The sequence below is a fragment of the Gorilla gorilla genome, chromosome 18 (assembly GCF_029281585.2).
Source record: "Gorilla gorilla gorilla isolate KB3781 chromosome 18, NHGRI_mGorGor1-v2.1_pri, whole genome shotgun sequence".
Taxonomy (NCBI): domain Eukaryota; kingdom Metazoa; phylum Chordata; class Mammalia; order Primates; family Hominidae; genus Gorilla; species Gorilla gorilla.
In genome coordinates, this window is record NC_073242.2 from 116,227,075 (window position 1) to 116,247,193 (window position 20,119).

The 20,119-nt window shown below is 53.9% G+C and overlaps 1 protein-coding gene across 1 annotated transcript in view; it reads right to left on the reverse strand.

Annotated features, from left to right (window-relative positions):
• C18H16orf74 (chromosome 18 C16orf74 homolog) overlaps window positions 1-20,119 on the reverse strand; it is a 44,019-nt gene that overhangs the window by 14,095 nt on the left and 9,805 nt on the right. The window contains exon 2 of the mRNA XM_031002731.3: window positions 14,013-14,058. Within this exon, the coding sequence (XP_030858591.1) occupies window positions 14,013-14,040 (28 nt within the window). The 5' untranslated portion in view covers window positions 14,041-14,058. The remainder of the gene's footprint in view (window positions 1-14,012; window positions 14,059-20,119) is intronic.

Sequence of the window (20,119 nt, forward strand, 5' to 3'; positions counted from 1 at the left end):
ACCCACGATCTTCAGTGACAGGGGTAATTGTCATTCACTGCAACAATAACTGGGCATTTCAGGGCTGGCGCTGCCACTCCTGGCATGGAGCTGCTGGCTTCCCTCTGTCCCCATGTGGCCCCAGTGCCTGGGGCTACACGGAGGGGCTCCAGGATGGCCCAAGCCAGAGGAACCCAAGCCCCCAGGCTGCCCTTAACCTGCTGTGTGGTCTGAACAAATTTCTTACCCTCTCTGTCACCTACTGCAAAGGGGGTTATCAGTGCTAACAATTGCTACACACAGTTAGCCCTCTCATTGGAATAGAGATTCTAACCCTTTTTTTTTTTTTTTAAGAAATGGTGGTCTTGCTATGTTGCCAGGTGGAACTCAAACTTCTGGGCTCACGCGGTCTTGCTGCCTTGGCCTCCTAACTGCTGCGCTCAGGTGATCTTCCTGCCTGGGCCCCCTAAGTAAGCTGGGATTATAGGTGTGAGCCACCGTGCCCAGCTCTGACTGTAACTTTTGCCCTAGATAATAACCTGTATACTGCAGTGCTGTCATAAGGATGCATGGTACTAAGAGGAAGGTGTCGAATGGCAGGCACTTAGTCGGGCCATATAATTAGCACCATTATTACTGCTTTGGAAGGAGTAGTATAAGCAGGCCGATTCCAGTTAGTACCAGAGAAAGGTGGTGAACGTTGCTACTTGAGCAAACTGGGAGTATCCCAGGGGAACCTGGGCCCTGTGGGCAGCTGAAGCTGGGAGAGGCCGCAGCCAGAGAGCAGAGCAGACTGAAGGCTGGGCTGGATTTGCAGCTCCAGGTAGGAGCAGCATTCAGGAGCTGAAGCGGCACCAAGCACTGTCACTCCCAGCTCAGGTCCAGCCACTCTGCAAGGCGAGCTCTCCGGGGAGTCCTGGCTCCTGCTGAGTGGGCCCAGGGCCCCAGGACTGCCTTGCTCTGCTCGCTCCCTGATCAGGGACCAGGACTCTCCTGGACTCCGACAGCAGCAACATGCTTTGGGACCCGGCCTTTGTTGCCCAGGCAACCTCAGCGAATCTTACAGAGGGGCTCACTGCTGACGGGAAAGCCCTGGCCCAGGGCCCCAGGAGCTGCTGGCCCCAGTGTTGAGAAGAGACAAGTGCAGTGACAGGTCCCTCAGCACGTTTTATGAATGCCTATGTGCACCAGGCGCCACGATGCCAGGGCCTTCACAGGACTTGGCTCCTGAAATGATCCAAATAGCCCCTGGTGTTATCCCGCCCAGCTCATCCTGAAAGAAACGGAGGCAAAAAGAGGTTGAGCCACTTGCCCAAGATCACACAGCTAAGGGCACACGGCCCATCCTACCAGAGGCGGTGTCCCTCCTGTAAATGGTGAAGTTCTTTTTGGTGACAAATGACATTTGAGGGTGACAGCCAGGAAACGGCACCTCACCTAGAACATCTTCTGCAGTCCTCAAGTTAGCGCTGGGAGAGGCAGGTCAGCCCTCACTTCACAGAAACTGAGGCTTGGAGAAGTTCAGGCGTGGACTGAGGGCCCCTCATGGGTGGAGGAGCTGAGACTGCAGCCTCCATCTACCGGCTGGAGGCACAGCCCTCCCTTCCTGGTGGCCAGTGCACTGAGCCACCAAAGGAGGGTCTCAGAGGAGCTTCAGCTGTGATGTGGGCACGAGTTCCTTGCTCAACAAAAGAGACACGTGGAGCTCACATGCAGGTCAAGATCTGTGCTGTCAGGAGCCTGGTTGCCCTTACAGGGAGCTTGAGGGGCTTCTGGGCAGCTGACTTAGGACCTGCATCTTTTTCCTGTATGTATGTTACACTTCAATCAGAAGTTAGGCCTGGTGGGGTGTGGTGGCTCATGCCTGTAATCCCAGCACTTTGGGAGGCTGAGGCGAGTAGGTCACCTGAGGTCAGGAGTTGAAGACCAGCCTGGCCAAAAAGATGAAACCCTGTTTCTACTAAAAACACAAAAAATTAGCCAGGTGTGGTGGTGCGTGCCTGTAATCCCAGCTACTCGGGAGGCTGAGGCAGGAGAATCCCTTGAACCCAGGAGGTGGAGGCTGCAGTGAGCTGAGATCGCACCACTGTACTCCAGCCTGGGCAAGAGAGCGAGACTCCATCTCAAAAAAAAAAAAAAAAGAAGTTAGGCCAGGTGCAGTGGCACATGCCTGTAATCCCAGCACTTTGGGAGGCCGAGGAAGGAGGACCACTTGAGGCCAGCCAGGCATTTGAAGCCAGCCTGGGCAACACAGCAAGATCCCATCTGTACTAAAAAAAAAAAAAAAAGTTAAATGCTTCCTGTTAAAAAGAGAGGAAGCATGAACTCCTGAGGTACCATTTTTCACCCAACAGATTGGCAAAAACGGGAAAGCTGTTAACGCTATGGCCACGGTCATCTCCCATGGGGTGAGTGGAAGGGGCTGCTGGTGTGACTTCAGGGGGGTCACTGGCAAAGCTGTCAAAATGTGAAGGGTGCACACCCTTCAACCATCTAGAATGTTCCGCCCTAGGCCACCTTCTGAGTGGATGGTAGAAGGATATTTACTGAAGTCCTGCTTGGGCAAGGCAGGCCGGATTTGGGTTCGAGGGTGGTGGGGCGTGCACGTAGCCGTGCTGTGCAGCTGTGGGAAAGGGTGGGCAGTACTGTGGGGCTGACAGGAGCCATCCCTGGTGTCTGCTGTTGGGTGACAAAAACAGGGCACAAGAGCAGGCTGCCCCTGCCCAGACACACATCTGCTCTCTGGAAACCAGGCCCCTGGGAGGGCAGCTGCAATGACCTGGCCCAGGATAACTAGGCTGGTCTGCTCCCATGCCCAGCCATGTCCAGCAGCTGGTAATTGGTCAACATTGCCCTAACTTCCTTTGATTTTGTTTTTTTTTTGTTGTTTTTTTGGTTTTTTTTTCAGAGACAGGGTCTCACTCTGCTGCCCAGGCTGGAATGCAGTGGCACCTGGCTACGTTTATTTTGTAGAAATGGGGTCTCACTAATGTTGCCCAGGCTGGTCTCAAGCAATCCTCCTGCCTTGGCCTCCCAAAGTGCTGGGATTACAAGTGTGTGCCACTGCACCTGGCCTGCTCTGACTTCCGAGTCTTGAGCAACACAAAGCCAGGGAGACCCCCTGGTGGGACCGTGAGTCCCAGCACCTCCCCATCCCTCTGTCTCCCTGGAGGCTCATTCCTCACCTTTGTCCATCCCACAGATACTTCCAGAGCACGTGGTGCAAGCCAGGCCCTAAGGAAACTGCAGGGAACGAGGGGGAGGCTCTGTCTGGACTCTGGACTTGCTGGGTTGGGTTGTGTTCCTGAGGCCCCTAGGGATCCAGCTCGGCCATACTCTGGCTGGGTGACCTCAGGTGGGAGCTTTACCACCTGACACCTCAGCTTCTGTATCTACAGTGGGGACAGTGGACAGCACGGAAGCCTTGCTGTGCAGATGAAAGGAGATGGAGGAAAAGAGCCAAACCTGGCTGGTGAGGTGTGAGCTTTGGGAGTGCTGAGCTTCTTGTGGGATGATGGGAATCATGGGGATGATGAGGATAATAAGGATGACGGGGCAGCCACCCCGGCCGGCGGGAGGGTCAGTCTGAGGAGGGTCTCCATACGGTGGCTAAGGCTGAGAGCACATTCATTCTGCAAACATTTGTTGCGTGGTCTGTGTGTGCCAAGTCTTGGGCCAGGTACCAGGGCTACAGGGATGAAAAAGGCAGCGTGGTTCCTGACCTCACGGAGCCAGGAGTGTGAGGCGGAGGAGGAGAACATCCTTGGGAACTATCACCCGAATACTAACACAGAGTGCTGGGGTGTAGACCAGCCGGGCTGACCTACCCAGGCACGGCTGGAAATGGCGCTTTGTCTCCCACCTGCTGGCCTCCCTCCTTTCGGAGGATATCAGGTGCCGGAGGTTTAGCTTAAGCATGGGTGACTGATGGGGGGGACCGGCTAAGTCCCTGCTGTAAGCCAGGAGGGGTGCCCGCTCTGCCCCGGGCAGGGGGCGGGGCGAGATCAGACGCCATCTGCTCCCTCGTTTAAAACAGGCTTGATGATCCACCCCACTCCCCTGAGCCGAAGGGAGGCTGGAGTGGGGTGTCTCTCAGGAGCTCCTGCCTCCTGGGCAGAGATCTGTTCAGAAGGTTCCAGAAAGAGCCCTGGAATTGAGCCTGCACACCTGGGTTCCCAGCCAGGCTGACTTGATCCTTGTTACCTTGGGCAGCCAGTCCCCACTGCAGCCCCATCTGCAAGGCAAGGGCATTGGCTGTCAGCCTGGGCCACCCAGGGGAATCACCTAGGAGGCCTCCTAGAGCACCAGTGCCTGGGACCCATCCACACCAATCTCATCCCAACCTCTGGGGAATGGGCAGTGGCTGCATCCATTTGGAAGCCTTCCAGAAGATTCTGATGTGTGGTGGAGGTTTAGACTCCTGGCCTAGAATGATTCCAGTGCTTTGTATTTCTTCTTTTTTGAGACAGGGTCTTGCTCTGTTGCCAGGCTGGAGTCCAGTGGTTTTGGCAATTTGGCAAAATTTGGCAATTTTGGCTCACTGCAACTTCCATCTCCTGGGCTCAAGCAATCCTCACACCTCAGCCTCCTGAGTAGCTGGCACTACAGGCGCACGCTACCATGCCCAACTAATGTTTCTATTCTTTGTAGAGATGGGGTTTCACCACATTGCCCAGACTGGTCTCAAACTCCTGACCTCAAGCAATCTGCCCACCTTGGCTTTCCGAAGTGCTGGCCTGTATTACCGCACCTGGCCTGTATTACTCTGAAGTTCTCAATCCACACCTCAGCTTCTATCACCTGCTGGCCCCAGGGACCTCAGCTCCTCCAGCTCAGCCCGGCCTCCATACCTGCCTCCTCGCTGCTCACCAGCTCAGTGCGCTTGGTCCTGACTCAGGGCCTTTGCATTTGCTGTTCCTGCTGCCTGGAACACTGTTCCCTGCATCCACATGGCTGACTCCAGTGTCGGCACCACAGAGAACCCCTCACCCTGCCTCATCCCCTCGACTGCACCCCCTTGCTCAATTCCCTTCACAGCACTCACCACGAAATCCAGCCTGCTGGGTGTGTGTTTGTTCACACACACTATTCCACATTTCCATCTCTCCCCCATGGACAGGAGCTCTGTGCTGCTCACTGCTGCATCCCGAGGGCTGAGTGTGCTGCCTGGCATGCAGCAGGTACTCAATACATGTTTGTGTGGAGTTGCCCGGGACACACTCTCGTCTGGGCTCTGTCCCGCACTGGAAGGGAACCAGCACCATGGAACAGCGACTGTGTGTTGGCTCCTGTTCGCAGCTTGGGTGTGGAGGTCAGCAGAGTAGACAAAGACCCCTGGAACATGGCGGTGGCACTGGCAGGCAGTGGGTGAGGACCTCCCCCAGGATCCCCGCAGGCAGGAGCCTGAGCCCATTTTACAGACGGGGACAGGAAAGCTCAGGGAAGTGGGGCGCTTGACCTTGGCTATTTTCTAACTCCTGGTTCAGCGGGGACTGGATTCCACCATGTGATCTCCCTTCAAATGTATGAAATTTCCAGTTTGTTCTGAACACTGCTGAAATGTATTAGTGGAATGAACGTTTTTCTCACCCTCCCATTTCACAGAGCTCCTGTCCCCAGGGATGGAAACTCCACATTCCGTGCCTGGCTCCACCTGGCTGCTACCATCCTCTCCGGCGCTGTGGTCCCTCCAGTTCCTCCACCACGCACGCCAGGCTGCTGCTTGCTTCCCAGCCCGTGCCCATGAGTTTCTGCTACCGGAAACAGCCACCCCTTCCCCGTTCTGTGCCAGGCCAGCTCTTTAGGCTGGGGTGCTTCCTGGGTGATGCCACCCCTAGACACCCCGGGTAGGCAGGTGCTAGCTTCCATCCAGCACTGAGTTAGCATTAAGGTCATTCCTCACCTCTGTACACTCCCAGTGGCCGGGACCACACTGCCTTGTTCATCCCTGTAGCCCCGGCACCTGGGCCAGCGCCCAGTGCACAGTAGGGACGCAATAAACGTTTGTGGAGGGAACAATCTCTCATGCAATTCTGGCCTGCAGCTGTCCGCCAGCAGAGCCAGGCATTCACACTGTCACGGGGCCATATGGAGGGATTCTGGGTTTTGGGTTGACCAGGGGCTAGACGCAAGCCTCTGAAGGCAAATCAGAAAAATGGGTGTCATAACGGCCAACCACCAATCACCCCCAGGCTGAGCTCCCCCTAAGCGAGGGAGTCACAGCCATGCCTGGCAGCCGGGGGTCCCCACAAAAATGAGGAGTGTCTGAGAAACTATCACAGCCAAGAGCCTAAGGAGGTGTGACAACTAAATATCATGTGGGATCCTGCGACAGAAAAAATACATGGGGGAAATCGGAATCATGTGGACATTAGTTAATAATAACAGATTTGGCCGGGCGCGGTGGCTCACGCCTGTAATCCCAGCACTTTGGCAGGTTGAGGCAGGAGGATAGCTTGAGCCCAGGAGTTCAAGACCAACCTGGGCAACATGGTAAAACTTCCATCTCTACTAAAAATGCAAAAAAAATTAGCCGGGTGTGGTGCCTCTCGCCTGTAGTCCTAGCTACTTGGGAGGCTGAGGTGGGAGAATCACTTGAGCCCAGGAGGTGGAGGTTGCAGTGAGCTGAGGTTGTGCCACTGCACTCCAGCTTGGGTAACAGAGCCAGGCCCTATTTCAAAAAAATAAAAAGTGTGGATATTAGTTAATAAGAATGGATCTGGCCGGGTACGGTGGCTCATGCCTGTAATCCTAGCACTTTGGGAGGTCAAGGCTTGAAGCCAAGAGTTTAAGACTAGCCCAAGCAACAAAGCGAGACCCCTTCTCTACAAAAAAAGAAAAAAAATTAGCTGGGCATGGTGTTGTACACCTATACTCCAGCTGCTTGGGAGGCTGAGGCAGGAGAACCACTTGAGCACCAGAGATCAAGGTTGCAGTGAGTTGTGACGGTACCACTGCACTCCAGCCTGAGCAACAGAGGGAGAGTGAGATCCTGTCTCAAAAATATAAATAAATAAGCACAGAAATAAATAAAACATTAATAAATAAATAACAACGGATTTGTATTGATTGGTTTGCTGTAATGAGTGGACCGTGTGAGCGTAAGTTGTTCATAACATCGGAATCTGGTGTGGGGTGTGTGGGAACTCTCTGTACTATCTTTTCAATTTTTCTGTAAATTAAAACTGTCCTAAAAAATAAAGTCTATTTAAAAAAACAATGACAAACTACCAACCCAGGACAAAGCCTTCATCTTTCCCACCAAGCCCCCAGCAGCCCCAAGGGACCTTCCCCAGGACAGTTGCTGGGACCAGTCTCATTCCCTGGAGCCTGTATCCATGGTGATGCTGGAGTTAACCCAGGCTGGAGCTGACGCCCACCCCGCCCCCACAGAACCTCACAGATCACAGGGGTCCTCCCAGGTAGCCCTAACGCCCCAGCCAGCCACTCCAGTGGGAAAGCCCATGCCTGCAGTTTAAGTCTTCCTGCGGAGGCCCCCGCACACCTGCAGCCACCTCCATAGCAGGAAGGTGTAACGGCTTCTTGGGTGCCATCTTTACTGCCTATCTCAGAAAACTCTCGAGACCTGACCCAGGAGATCTTCCCAGTAGCCACTCCATTTTACAGACACAGAAACTGAGCCTGGGCATGGGAAGTGACTTGCACAAGGTTGCAGTCAGTCAGAGGCAGACCCAGAATATGAACTCGGATCTCTGACCCCAGAGCCACTTTGCCAGTGGTCCTCAAAGTTACACAGCCACTGGAATTCCCCCGGAGGATGTGTTGAAAACCCTGAGTTCCTGACTCAGTTGATCCAGTGGGTCCTGAGAATCTGATGGTCTGACTGGTTCCCAGGTGATGCCTATACAGAAAGTCCCGGACCCCACTGAGAACCCGGCAGCAGGACCACGCCATTTCCTTGGCTGTGCCGCCCTGCTGGAACCTGGAGAGGGCGCACTTAGGAACCAAGGAGACAACTCCCCCTTTCCCCTTCCGTCTGTGGAGCCAACCTCTCCTAACTGGCCATGTGGCCTTGAGCCAGTGAGAGGTCCCCCATGCCTCAGCCTCCCTGTCTGTAGAGTTCAGCTGTGATGAGGGTGCCGTGCCCAGATCCTGTTGATGCCAGCACGTGCCAACCCTTATAGGGTGAGGCACAAGGGAGACGTTCTTTGGCCTGTGGGACACTCCAGTGGGTCACAGTCACCACGGCCAGGCCCTTGAGCAGAGGGACTCTGCAGCCCCTCTCCTTTGGACTCGGAAACAAAGGGGTGTTGGCAAAGCTGAGTTCCTCCTATGCCACCCTCTCAATATCTACCACCCTTGGGCAGAGTCTTTGTTGCCAGACAGGAGAAGCACATTCCTGCCCACCACAGGGGAAGCTCAGAGGTGAACTGACTTAATGGGGGCTGAATAGTGTCCCCCAAATTCACATCAACCCACAACCTCAGAATATGACCTTATTTGGAAATGAGGTCTTTGCCGATGTAATTAGTTAAGGATCTCATGATGAGCTCATCCTGGATTTGGGGGCGGAGGGGCCCTAAATCCGATGCCTGGTGTCCTTACAAGAGGAAGGCGGAGAGGGAGGTTGAATGCAGGGCAACATGAAGAGAGGAAGGCCACGTGAACACAGAGGCAGAGACTGGACCCAGGAGGCCTGAAGCTATCAGAAGCTGGAAGAGGCAGGAAGGTTCCTCCTTTGGAGCTGAGGAGGGAGGGCGGCCCTGCCAGGGCCGATTTCAGAACAATGAGAGAATAAAAATTGCTGTTTTAAGCCCCCCAGTGTGTGGTCATTTGTCACAGCAGCCACCGGACAGTCATGCACGGTAGAGATGGAAGCCAGCCCAGCAGTGGGTAGATCCCATCCCAGCCAGCCAAGTCGGGTGCCATCGACACAAAGCCAGCCCGATAGGGAAGGGGCCTGTGTCTTCCTGGGCAGTTACACAGCCTCAGAGCCCCTGGGGGAGCTGAGGAAGGAGGAGGTGGCGAGGGCTGGGGCTGTGGCTGGTCAGAGCGGGTGAGATGAAGCCCGCAGGGAAGAATGTCATACCCACTGTGAGCCTCACACTCTCCTGAGTGGCTTCAGCCCATGCCTCCCGTAACCACGCCTCCTAAGGGAATAGGAACGGGTCTCGGAGCTGCCTCCCTAGAGGAGCCCATGTCTCATTTCTAGTTGGTGTGACTGTAGCTGGTCACTTCCTCTCCTTGGTCCTCAACTTCCCTATCTGTAATGTAAGGCTTTGCAAGTGAGTGCCAAGGTGCCTCCCGGCTCAGAAAGCGTACTTTGGTTCTAGAGGGAGAGATACCCAGAACGGAGGGGAAGGGAAAGGAGGGCAGCAAACTAAATCCCCCAGACCAGGCAAGTGAACCCCCACATCAGCCGAGGGAACCCCCAGACCAGCCATTGAACCCCCACATCAGCCAACTGAACCCCCAGACCACACAACTAAACCCCCAGACCAGCCAACTAAACCCCCAAGACCAGCCAAGTAACCCCAGTCCAGCCAACTGAACCCCCAGATTAGCCAATTAACCCCCACACAAGGCAGGTAAACCCTCTTAGACCAGCCAACCAAGCCCCCCAAGACCAGCCAAGTAAAGCCCCCAGCCCAGCCAAGTAACTCCCAGACCAGACAACTTAAACCCCATAGATCAGCCAACTAACCAACTCCCCCATACGAGACAACCCCCCCAGACAACAAAATCCCCCAAACCACAAAACTAAATCCCCTAGACAACTGAACCCCCCCAGATCAGCTGACTGAAACTCCCAGACCAGTGAACTGGACCCCACTCATTAAAATGATGTTTGGAATATACTGAATTAAATAAAACATTTTAAAAGTAATCGTACCCGTTTCTTTGTACCTTATTCATGGCACTGCTAGAAACATTAAAATCTATTTCTACTGGATGGTGTGGCTCTAGATAGTATGTCCTTGAGCAGAGTCCTGTCTTTATGATTCTTCAAGTCCTCTCCAGAACCCAGCACTCAATAAAACCTGTGGGCTGGATGCAGGATGCCTCAGTTTACCCCAGAGGAAGCTGAGGCCTAGAGAGACAAGGTCACTTGCCCTAAGGCAGGAACCACTGTGTAATTTGTGGGGCTCAGTGGAAAACGAACATGTGAGGCCCATTGTTCAATATGTATTAAGAGCATTAAACTGAGCACGGGGCCCTGTGCAGCTGCAGAGGTCACATGCCCGTGAAGCTGGCCCTGCTCCAAGGCCAAATCGTTAAGGGGCAGAGCTGGGATTTGAACTCAGGGAGGCCTGGAGCTGGGGGCATGGTACAGGAGGGTCACCTGGAAACAGGTGGGTGGGTCTGAGTCCCTGGGCCAGGCTGCGGGGCTAGAGCAGAGGAGCAGAGGGCCTGGGTCCTGGCGGGTCCCTCCTCCTGGTGCCCTGGGCAGCGTGTAGTGTTGAGGCCCCAGGGAGTGAGAGTAATCATATCCAGGGCTGAACGGTGCCCACTCCAAAAGATATACCTAACCGGAGCCTGTGAGTGGGAATATGACATTGTTGAAAACAGGATCTTTGTGATGTCATTTTTTTTTTTTTTTGAGACAGGGTCTGGCTCTGTCACCCAGGCTAGAGTGCAGTGGTGTGATCACAGCTCACTGCAGCCTTGACTTCCTGGGCTCAAGGGATCCTCCCACCTCCGCCTCCCAAGTGGCTGGGACTGCAGGCATGAAATGCCACCATTCCCTGATAATTTTTGTATTTTTTGTAGGGATGGGGTTTTGCAGTGTTGCCCAGACTGGTCTTGAACTCCTGGGCTCAAGAGATCCTCCTGCCTCAGTTTCCCAAAGTGTTGGGACTACAGGCATGGGCCACCGTGCAGCCCCGCAGATGTAATTGAGTTAAAGATCTTGGGATGAGATTATCCTGGACTAGGGTGGGTGCTAAAGCAAATGACAGTTGTCCTTAAAAGAGAAGGGAAGACAGAAGAGGAAAGCCATGTGCCACGAGGCAGAGGCTGGAGCTAAGCCCACAAACCAAAGAATGGCTGGTGCCACCAGGAGCTTGGCAGGAAGGAGCCTCCTTAGAGCTTCCAGAAGAAACGAGGCCCTGCTCACACCTGGATGTTACACCTCTGGCCTCCAGAACTGTGAGAGAATAAATTCGTCTTTTAAGCCACCTAGTTTGCGGTCATCTCTTACGGCAGCCGTAGGACAGTAAGACCCCATGTTACAGAGTTCCTGGCTACCTCAAATGTGGAGTTAAAATGATTCTCTCTGGGCCAGGTGTGGTGGCTCACGCCTGTAATCCCAGCACTTTGGGAGGCTAAGGCAGGCGGATCACTTGAGGTCAGGAGTTCACGACCAGCCTGGACAACATGGTGAAACCCCATCTCTACTAAAAATACAAAAATTAGCTGGGCGTGGTGGCACACGCCTGTAATCCCAGCTACTCAGGAGGCTGAGGCAGGAGAATTGCTTGAACCCAGGAGGCGGGGGTTGCAGTGAGTCGAGATTGCACCACTGCACTCCAGCCTGGGTGACAGAGCGAGACTCCGTCTCGAAAAAAAAAAAAAAGAGTTCTGGCCCCCTAATCCCCATTCCCCAAGTCACCCCCATGCTTGTGTGGGCCTCATCACCTCCAGAGACCCAGGCTGGGCGAGTGGGGGTGGGCAGGGGCCGGCAGCACCAAAGCCAGCCATGAAAAATGGATGGACAAGCCACACTCGGCACAGGCGCTGTTCCAGCACTTAGCACACTTAGCAGCTCTGGGGCCGACAGGAAGGCGGTCCTTTTAAAAGCTCCCAGCCCCACGAGCCCTGATCTGGCTGCCTGTGCTTTCACTCGTGAGGGGCCGGGGGTGGGTGGAGGCGGGAGGGCATTTCCCAGGCACTGTCAGGATCTGCAGAGTCTTGATCTACCTTCCTGATCAAGTCCCGGCCTTGGGCTGGAAGAAAAGTGGTCCCAGAGATACCTCCAGAGGCCTGGTTTCTCTGTCAAAGATGTCCTGACACAATCGCCAAAAGGTGGAAACAACCCAGTGTCCACCGATGGAGAAGTGGATAAAGAAAATGTAGTCTGTCCACATGGTGAAATATTATTCAGCCATGAAAAGGAACGAAGCAGTGATGCATGCTCAATGTGGATGAGCCTAGAAAACACCACGCTGAGTGATGGAGACCAGACACAAAAGGACAAATGCTGGATGATTCCACTGACACGAGGTCCCTAGAGCAGATTCTTAGAGACAGGAAGAATGGTGGCTGCCAAGGGCTGGGGAGGGAACGGGGAGTTAGTGTTTAACGGGGACAGAGTTTCAGTTGGAGATGATGAAACCTTCATTCTGAAGATGGGTGGGGTGATGGTTGCACAACACTGTGAACGTGCTTAATGCCACTAACCTTGTACACTTCATGGTTAAAACGGTAAGTTTATGTGATATATATTATTTTTTAAAGAAGAAAAGTATCCTCAATGCCTACTTTGTGCCAGGCACTGGGAAACTCATGTCTAAGGGAAGAAAGTCCTCAAGTTTCAAGGGGTTAGGCTTGACCCTCTCAACCACTGTCTGCTGCTGAATTAACCTCAGCCACTCACAGATACTCATTCAACAAACATCTCCCTACTCCTCTGTGGGGTCAGCCTGCAGTCTCAGAGGAAGCCAGGTCCTGGAGGGGACGTGGGCTGTTTGTGTCTGTCCGGCATCCCATCCCGCTTAGTAAACCACACCCCGATTTTCACCAGGGGAACCAATCTCTCCGCAAGGGGTCTTGGAGGAGCTGTCAATCAAGATGCACCTCCCTCCAGGCCGAGGGGGCGGGCCTAAGACCTAAACTGGGCCAATCAGATGCTCTCCTGGAGCGGATTCCTCCCAGCCTGGGAATCTGAAGGGTGGTCCATTCATCCCGGTTCCCAGCAGGGGCCTTTTCACGCATCCTTACTTCACTTTTCCCGTGGGCTCCCCTCGGCTTTCCAGTAAATTCCTTGTTAACCAGTATCCGCTTCTGTAGCTTGCATCTAAAAGCCCTAAGCCTGCCTAAACCCAAAGGATGGGCTACAGAGCCTGGTGAATTTGACGAAGGAAATAGTACAATTAATTAAGAGCAGCCACCGCCAGAGTGTTCCAGGCCCTGCTCTCGTGCTCCTGGTGACCTGAGACGGGTCCGCCGTGATCCCCATTTTACTGATAAGGAAACTGAGGCCCTTGATCTAGGTCTCACAGAGGCATTGGTGAGGCCACAACTCACACCATGCAGGCTGATCCCAGGCTTGGCTCAGCTCCCAACCACCTCTCCAGGTGGGTAGGTGGCCTCTGCCTGGAAGGGGCTGCTGGGGTCAGGTAGGTGGCCCCGGGGCAGGCTAGGAGCTCGGCACTCACACCACTGGCCATGGGACACCTGGAGCCAGAGGCGGTCTCAGGCAGCGGGGTCGCAAGTCAGACCAGGGGCCACCCACGTGACTCCCAGATTTTTGGCTGGGGAGAACAAAGCAACTGTCACCAAGGTAAAGAAGAGGGGCAGCAATGGACTTGGGATGGGAGGTTTCCTGCCACATTGGTCTGAGGTGCCCCAGGGCCATCCACACACAGGACAGAAGTCTGGGCTGCCTTTGCTAACACCCACAACACCCTTCAGTGGTTTTGTGTCCTTCTAGAACTTTCTCCCGCTGGCCTTCTCTCCTACCACCTGGACGCTGGACCTCCTGTCTGGGTGATAACAGGCCCCGGGTGTGTCCTTGGGAAAGCAAACAGCCCAGCATGTGCCTGGCTCCTTCCCAAAGGCCTCCTCCTCCCTCACTCTCCACAGCCTGGGATTAGGCACCCTGAGGGGGAAACTGAGGCCCCAAGGCACTGCCACCTTCCCAGTCACCCACTGCTAGTGAAATGAAAGGCCTGGAGGGGTGCTCAGAGTCAGGACAAGCATTTTTAGAGCACCGGCTGTGTACAGGACTGCTTTAAGGGATGGTGCCCTGCTCCCTCTGCAGGACAGAGGGCTTCAACTCCCCTCTCTCCTGCCCCCCAACCCAGCCCCACCTCCGCCATGAGAGCTGGTGGGGGCAGAGCTTCAGGCCTTACCTTTCAGGCAGGACATCTTAAGCCCCATGTCGGCACCTCTGCAGGCCTGTGGAGAGAGGAGAGCGCTGAGAGAGGGGAGGGCGCGACTTGTTTGTATTGGCCACGTGCAGCCAGGCCCCCACCCTAGGCCCTGATGAGTGCAAAACAGGAGGTTGTGGTGGAGAGAAACCACCGGCCTCCAGGTCACGCCACCTGTCAACTACATCTGGGCTGGATTTGCTCAAAGATGGAGTCTGTGCTGGTGGAAAAAACTTACGAGTGCCTCAAAGTTAAATATACAGGAAGCCAAGGCGGCGTCTGCAGCCCTGGCTCTGTGAGGTCACTTGAACCCAGGAGGCGGAGGCTGCAGTGAACTGATGATGGGGAACCGACACCACCAAGCCTTTCCTTTCAAGAGCCACAGGACGGCCGCAGCTGCAGAGATGTGAAGACCTGCCAGCAGGGCTCGGGGGTGGCCCAGAGGCCCCCATGGCCATGTACCTCCCGTTCTAATGCTGCTTTTTTTTTTCCCCCCCTAATGCAGGTTCTTTGGAGATCTGACAGCCTGAGCTATAGAGGACGTGTGGCCCCCCCCAGGCCACGGGTATTAGAATTGTCCCAACCAGTGTTCTCATGATGTTCCTGCAACATGAGGCATCCCAAGTTCTAAGCAATTGAAAAATAAAAGCAGCAGCCAGTGGTGCGGGGCCCCTGCATGCTCTTGACACTCACTCCTCAGTAACAGCCCCGCAAGGTACTATTACTGTCCCCACTTCACGGACGCAAAATCAGGGCTCAGAGAGGTGGCGGCACCTGCCCAAGCCTACCAGCTTACTAGGGACTGTGGAGCTGAGACTCGAACCCAGGACTGTCCTAATCCCTAGGCTGGAGCCCCACCCCACAGGGGCCTGTAGTGTGCAGACATCCAGAGGAAGATAAAGGCACAGTCCGTGGGAGGAGCCCCAGGGGATGGGAGGTCAGGCAGGAACAGGTAGGGAGAAGCCAAAGATGGGTGGGACCTGGGGTTTCTGGGGCTGGTTTGGAGTTAAGAGCTTATTCTGAGGACGCCAAGTCTAGAAAGCAAGTCTGCTTTCTAGAGGGGTGTGTGGCTAGTGCCTGTGAGGAGACCCCAGGCCTGGCCCTCATCTGCAGGCTGTTGGTGGATTGGTAGCATCAGCAACCCGGAGGCTGGGGAGAAAGGCAGCAGCTCAGGCCCACCCAGGCGCACAAGGCCCCAGGGATTCCTCTGCCTGCTGAGGTCAGAGATGCTTGCTCTGGGCCAGAAATCGGGGAGGTGAATGTGAAGATGGCAGGCCAGGAAGGGTTTGGAGGAGAAGGAGCTGGAAGTCCAGGTGGAGCTAGTAAGACATGGGTGGGAGATACCACCAAGACATAGACTGGGGCCTTGGGAAGGGAGGGAAAGCGAGAGATACTGATGGGAACAGGCTTGGGCCAGCTGCGTATGAAAGGCAGCCATTCCAACTTACGAGCGGTCTCTGGAGCTTCCCCATTGCACTAGCTGGGCCAGGTCCCAGCTTGGCAACTCCCAGCCATGTGATCACGGATAGTTTATCTCAAGACTTCACTTTCCTCATCTTTAAAATGGGATGAGCTGGCCGGGCACAGTGGCTCACGCCTGTAATCCCGACACTTTGGGAGGCCGAGGTGGATGGATCAGGAGTTCAAGACCAGCCTGGCCAACATGGTGAAACCCCATCTCTACTAAAAATAAAAAAATGAGCCAGGCATGGTGGTGGGTGCTTGTAATACTGGCTACTCAGGAGGCTGAGGCAGGAGAATCACTTGAACCCGTAGGTGGAGGTTGCAGTGAGCTGAGATCGTGCCACTGCACTGCAGCCTGGGCGACAGAGTGAGACTTCATCTCGAGAAAAAAAAAAAAAATTTAAAAAGGGGTGAGGCCCATAACAGTCTCATTGAGCAGCAGCTAGAACTGAGTGTGGGGAAGTGATCTGTGCTGGGGACAGAGGAGAAGTCCGAACAATGTCAGCTGCTGCTGTCCCTCATGACAGAGAGGGAGGGAAAGGAGGTCGAGGTTTCCAGCTAGGCCTTTTATCCAGGCCTTGCTGTTCCCAGAATGGCCCATGGAACAGCAGCACAGGCTTCCAGGGAGCTGTGCATGCAGAGTCTCAGGCCCTGAGGTGGCCCTGCCCGCTCAGAACCTGCATCCACACTACAGCCAAGAAGAGCTGGGCACTGCAGCCTCCGCACATCACCCAGGAGCTTTACAAAATACCTTTTCTTCCGGATTAGGTAACTCGTACCTGTCATCCCAGCACTTCGGGAGGCTGAGGCATGAGGATCACTTGGGGCCAAGAGTACAAGACTAACTTGGGCAACATAAGAAGACCCTGTCTCTATAAAACAAGCTTACGCCTGGGCGCGGTGGCTCACGTCTGTAATCCCAGCACTTTGGGAGGCCGAGGTGGGCAGATCACCTGAGGTCAGGAGTTCGAGAGCAACCTGGCCAACATGGTGAAACCCCATCGCTACTAAAAATACAAAAAATTAGCTGGGTGTGGTGGTGGGTGCCTGTAATCCCAGCTACTCAGGAGTCTTCGGCATGAGAATCTCTTGAACCTGGGAGATGGAGGTTGCAGTGAACCAAGATCATGCCACCGCACTCCAGCTTGGGCAATAAGAGCGAAACTCCATCTCAAAAACAAAAAACAAAGAACAAGCTTGTACAACCCGCAGCCCTCCAGCTGCCTGCAGCCCAGGGTGGCTTTGAATGTGGCCTAACGCAAATTGGTAAACTTTCTTAAAACATTATGAATTGTTTTTGTGATTTTTGGTTTTTTTTTTTTTTAGCTCATCAGCTATCGTTAGTGTATTTTATGCGTGGTCCAAGACAATTCTTCTTCCAGTGTGGCCCAGGGAAGCCAAAAGATTGGACACCCTGGCTATAAAACATTTTTAAAAAATTAGTCAAGTGTGGTGGCCTGTGCCTGTAGTCCCAGCTACTCAGGAGGCTGAGGTGGGAGGATCACTTGAGCCCAGGAGGTTGAGGCTGCAGTGAACCTTGATCGTGCCACTTCACGCCAGCCTGGGTGACAGCAAGAGCCTGTCTCTTAAAAAAAAAATGCTGCTTGCTGCCTGAGTCCCACCCCCAGAGATTCTGGGGAAATTGGTCTGGTGTGTGGCTGGCATTGGGATTTTATTTTTTTTTTTTTTGAGACAGAGTCTCACTCTGTTGCCCAGGCTGGAGTGCAGTGGCGTGACCTTGGCTCACCACAAACTCCACTTCCCAGGTTCAAGTGATTCTCCTGCCTCAGCCTCCCGAGTAGCTGGGACTACAGGCGTGCACCATGACACCCAGCTAATTTTTTTTTTTTTTTCATTTTTAGTAGAAATGGGATTTTGTCACGTTGGCCAGGCTGGTCTCGAACTCCTGACCTCAAGTGATTCACCCACCTCGGCCTCCCAAAGTGCTGGGATTTGAGGTGTGAGCCACCACGCCGGGCCCGGCACTGGGATTTTTAAAAGCTCCCTGCAGGACTCTCACATGCAGGAGAGAGAATCCTTCCCTACGGGAGGAGTGAGGGGTAGCGGAGGAGTGGGGCGGGGGCTGAGGGACGGAGGGCCCAGGCCTGTGGGAGCGACAGGCACATTTCCTGGCACTCACCATGGGCCTGGCACTGTTCAGAGCCCTTTATGTGTATTCATGATTAGTGAATCCTCACTATAACCCCATGAAGTTGGGACCGTTCCTGTCCCCATCTCACAGGAAACAGGCACAGAGAAATTAGTTAACTTGCCTAAGGTCATCTGGGTAGCAAGTGACAGAGCAGGGATTTGAAGCCAGAACTTTGGACTCTGGAGCCCACGCTTTTAGTGACCAGGCAGACCTGGGAAGTCTTGGAGTCCCCAGGGGACAGAGCTTCCAGGAACAGGGGAGGGCGGAGCAGACCTCATCTCCATCCCTCATCAATTGTGCCCATGCTGGCTCTCCTGCCGCCAGCCTTGCCAAGGGGTCCTGCAGCCCTGACGTCAGGATCAACCACAGATAAGCCAGAGGGAAAGCTGCACAGAGCCCCAGGGCCTCTGCTGGCCAGGCTTCCCAAACCTCCCTGGACTGTGGCTGCTGGTAAGCCAGACTCGACATCCCAACCAAGCGCAGACCGGCCCTGCACAAAGTACTCGGATTTTATCATCTATTCCCTTTTATCCTGTCTTTGTTTAGCATTGATCACAGCCCACCCGGTGGATTTTGACATGTCTCAACCCAGGGTTTGAAAACCAGTGATCTGTACGGAAGTTCTCACAGAAGGAATGATGTCTGGAATTTGCTGTAAAATACTCCAGTAAAACAACAACAACTAAATGCTGTGGGGCACAGGGAGGTGTCACCATGAGAGCAGCGGGATGCTGTTTACTGTTGAGACTGGGAGATAGGAGAGCATGACATACTGGTGTGTTTGTTTGAAAAGTAATGACCAGCCTGGGCAACATGGCGAAACCCCATCTCTACAAAAAAATACAAAATTTAACCAGTCATGGTGGTGCATGCCTGTAATCCCAGCTACTCAGGAGGCTGAGGTAGGAGGATTGCTTGAGCCTCCTTGAAGTGGAGGCTACAGTAAGCCGTGATTGTGTCACTGCACTACCTGGGAGACAGAGCAAGCCCCTGTCTCAAAAAAAGAAAAGAAGTAATAAAACAGTCAGAAGAGAAACAACTGTATTTTAGGTGACAGTCTGGGGTCAATATTAAGTTTTCTGATTCTGATTATTTTACTGTGTTCTGTAAGAAATGGTCCTTGCTCGGCTGGGCACCATGGCTCACGCCTGTAATCCCAGCACTTAGGGAGGCCAAGGCAGGTGGATCGCCTGAGGTCAGGAGTTCGAGACCAGCCTGGCCAACATGGTGAAACCCCATCTCTACTAAAAATACAAAAATTGGCCAGGCGTGGTGGCAGGCACCCGTAATCCCAGCTACTCGGGAGGCTGAGGCAGGAGAATCGCTTGAACCCAGGAGGCAGAGGTTGCAGGGAGCCGAGATCACGCCATTGCATCATAGGCTGGGTGACAAGAACGAGACTTTGTCTCAAAAAAAAAAAAAAAAAAAAAAAAAAAGAAATGGTCCTTGCTCTTAGAAAATATACACTGACGGCCAGGCATGGTGGCTCACGCCTTGTAATCCTAGCACTTAGGGAGGCTGAGGTGGGCAGATCACCTGAGGTCAGGAGTTCGAGACCAGCCTGGCTAACATGGTGAAACCCCATCTCTCTACTAAAAATACAAAAAATTATCCAGGTGTGGCCGGGCGCAGTGGCTCACGCCTGTAATCCCAGCACTTTGGGAGGCTGAGGTGGGAGGATCACGAGGTCAGGAGATCGAGACCATCCTGGCTAACACGGTGAAACCCCGCCTCTACTAAAAATATAAAAAATTAGCCAGGCGTGGTGGCGGGCCCAGCTACTAGAGAGGCTGAGGCAGAAGAATGGCGTGAACCCGGGAGGCGGAGCTTGCAGGGAGCCGAGATCGTGCCACTGCACTCCAGCCTGGGGCACAGAGCGAGAGTCTTTTCAAAAAAAAAAAAAAAAAAAAATTATCCGGGCGTGGTGGCGGGCGTCTTTAATGCCAGCTACCTGGGAGACAGAGGTTTCAGTGAGCTGAGATTGTGCCACTACACTTCAGCCTGGGCAAGAGAGTGAGACCCTCAAAAAAAAAAAAAAAAAAAAAAAAAAAGAAAGAAAGAAAATATACACTGACGTGTCTGGGCTCAAGAGTCATCATTTCCGTAACCTAACTCTCAAATTGTTCAGCAGGAACATAATGATACGCATGAATACGTGCAGGGAGAGATGAGGACACGCATGTAGGTAAATGTTCATTTCTGGCGAAGGATATTTGCAGGGCCTCTTCATATTCTCACAACTCTTCTTTAACTTTGAAACTGCTTCAAGAAAAAGGCTTAAAAAGGAAAGAAAGGCAACATCCAGAAGAGACAGGGCAGCTCAGTGAGAGTCTGCGCACTGCCTGGGCTCCCCACCATGGTCTCCCAGGGCAGGATGCGGGCGGCAGCATGTGCGTCAGATCCCGTTTTCCTGCTAGCAGCTTCTACGATTCGGTGGAGATGCGTTCCTGGGGCCAGGCTCTGGCCGAGCAAA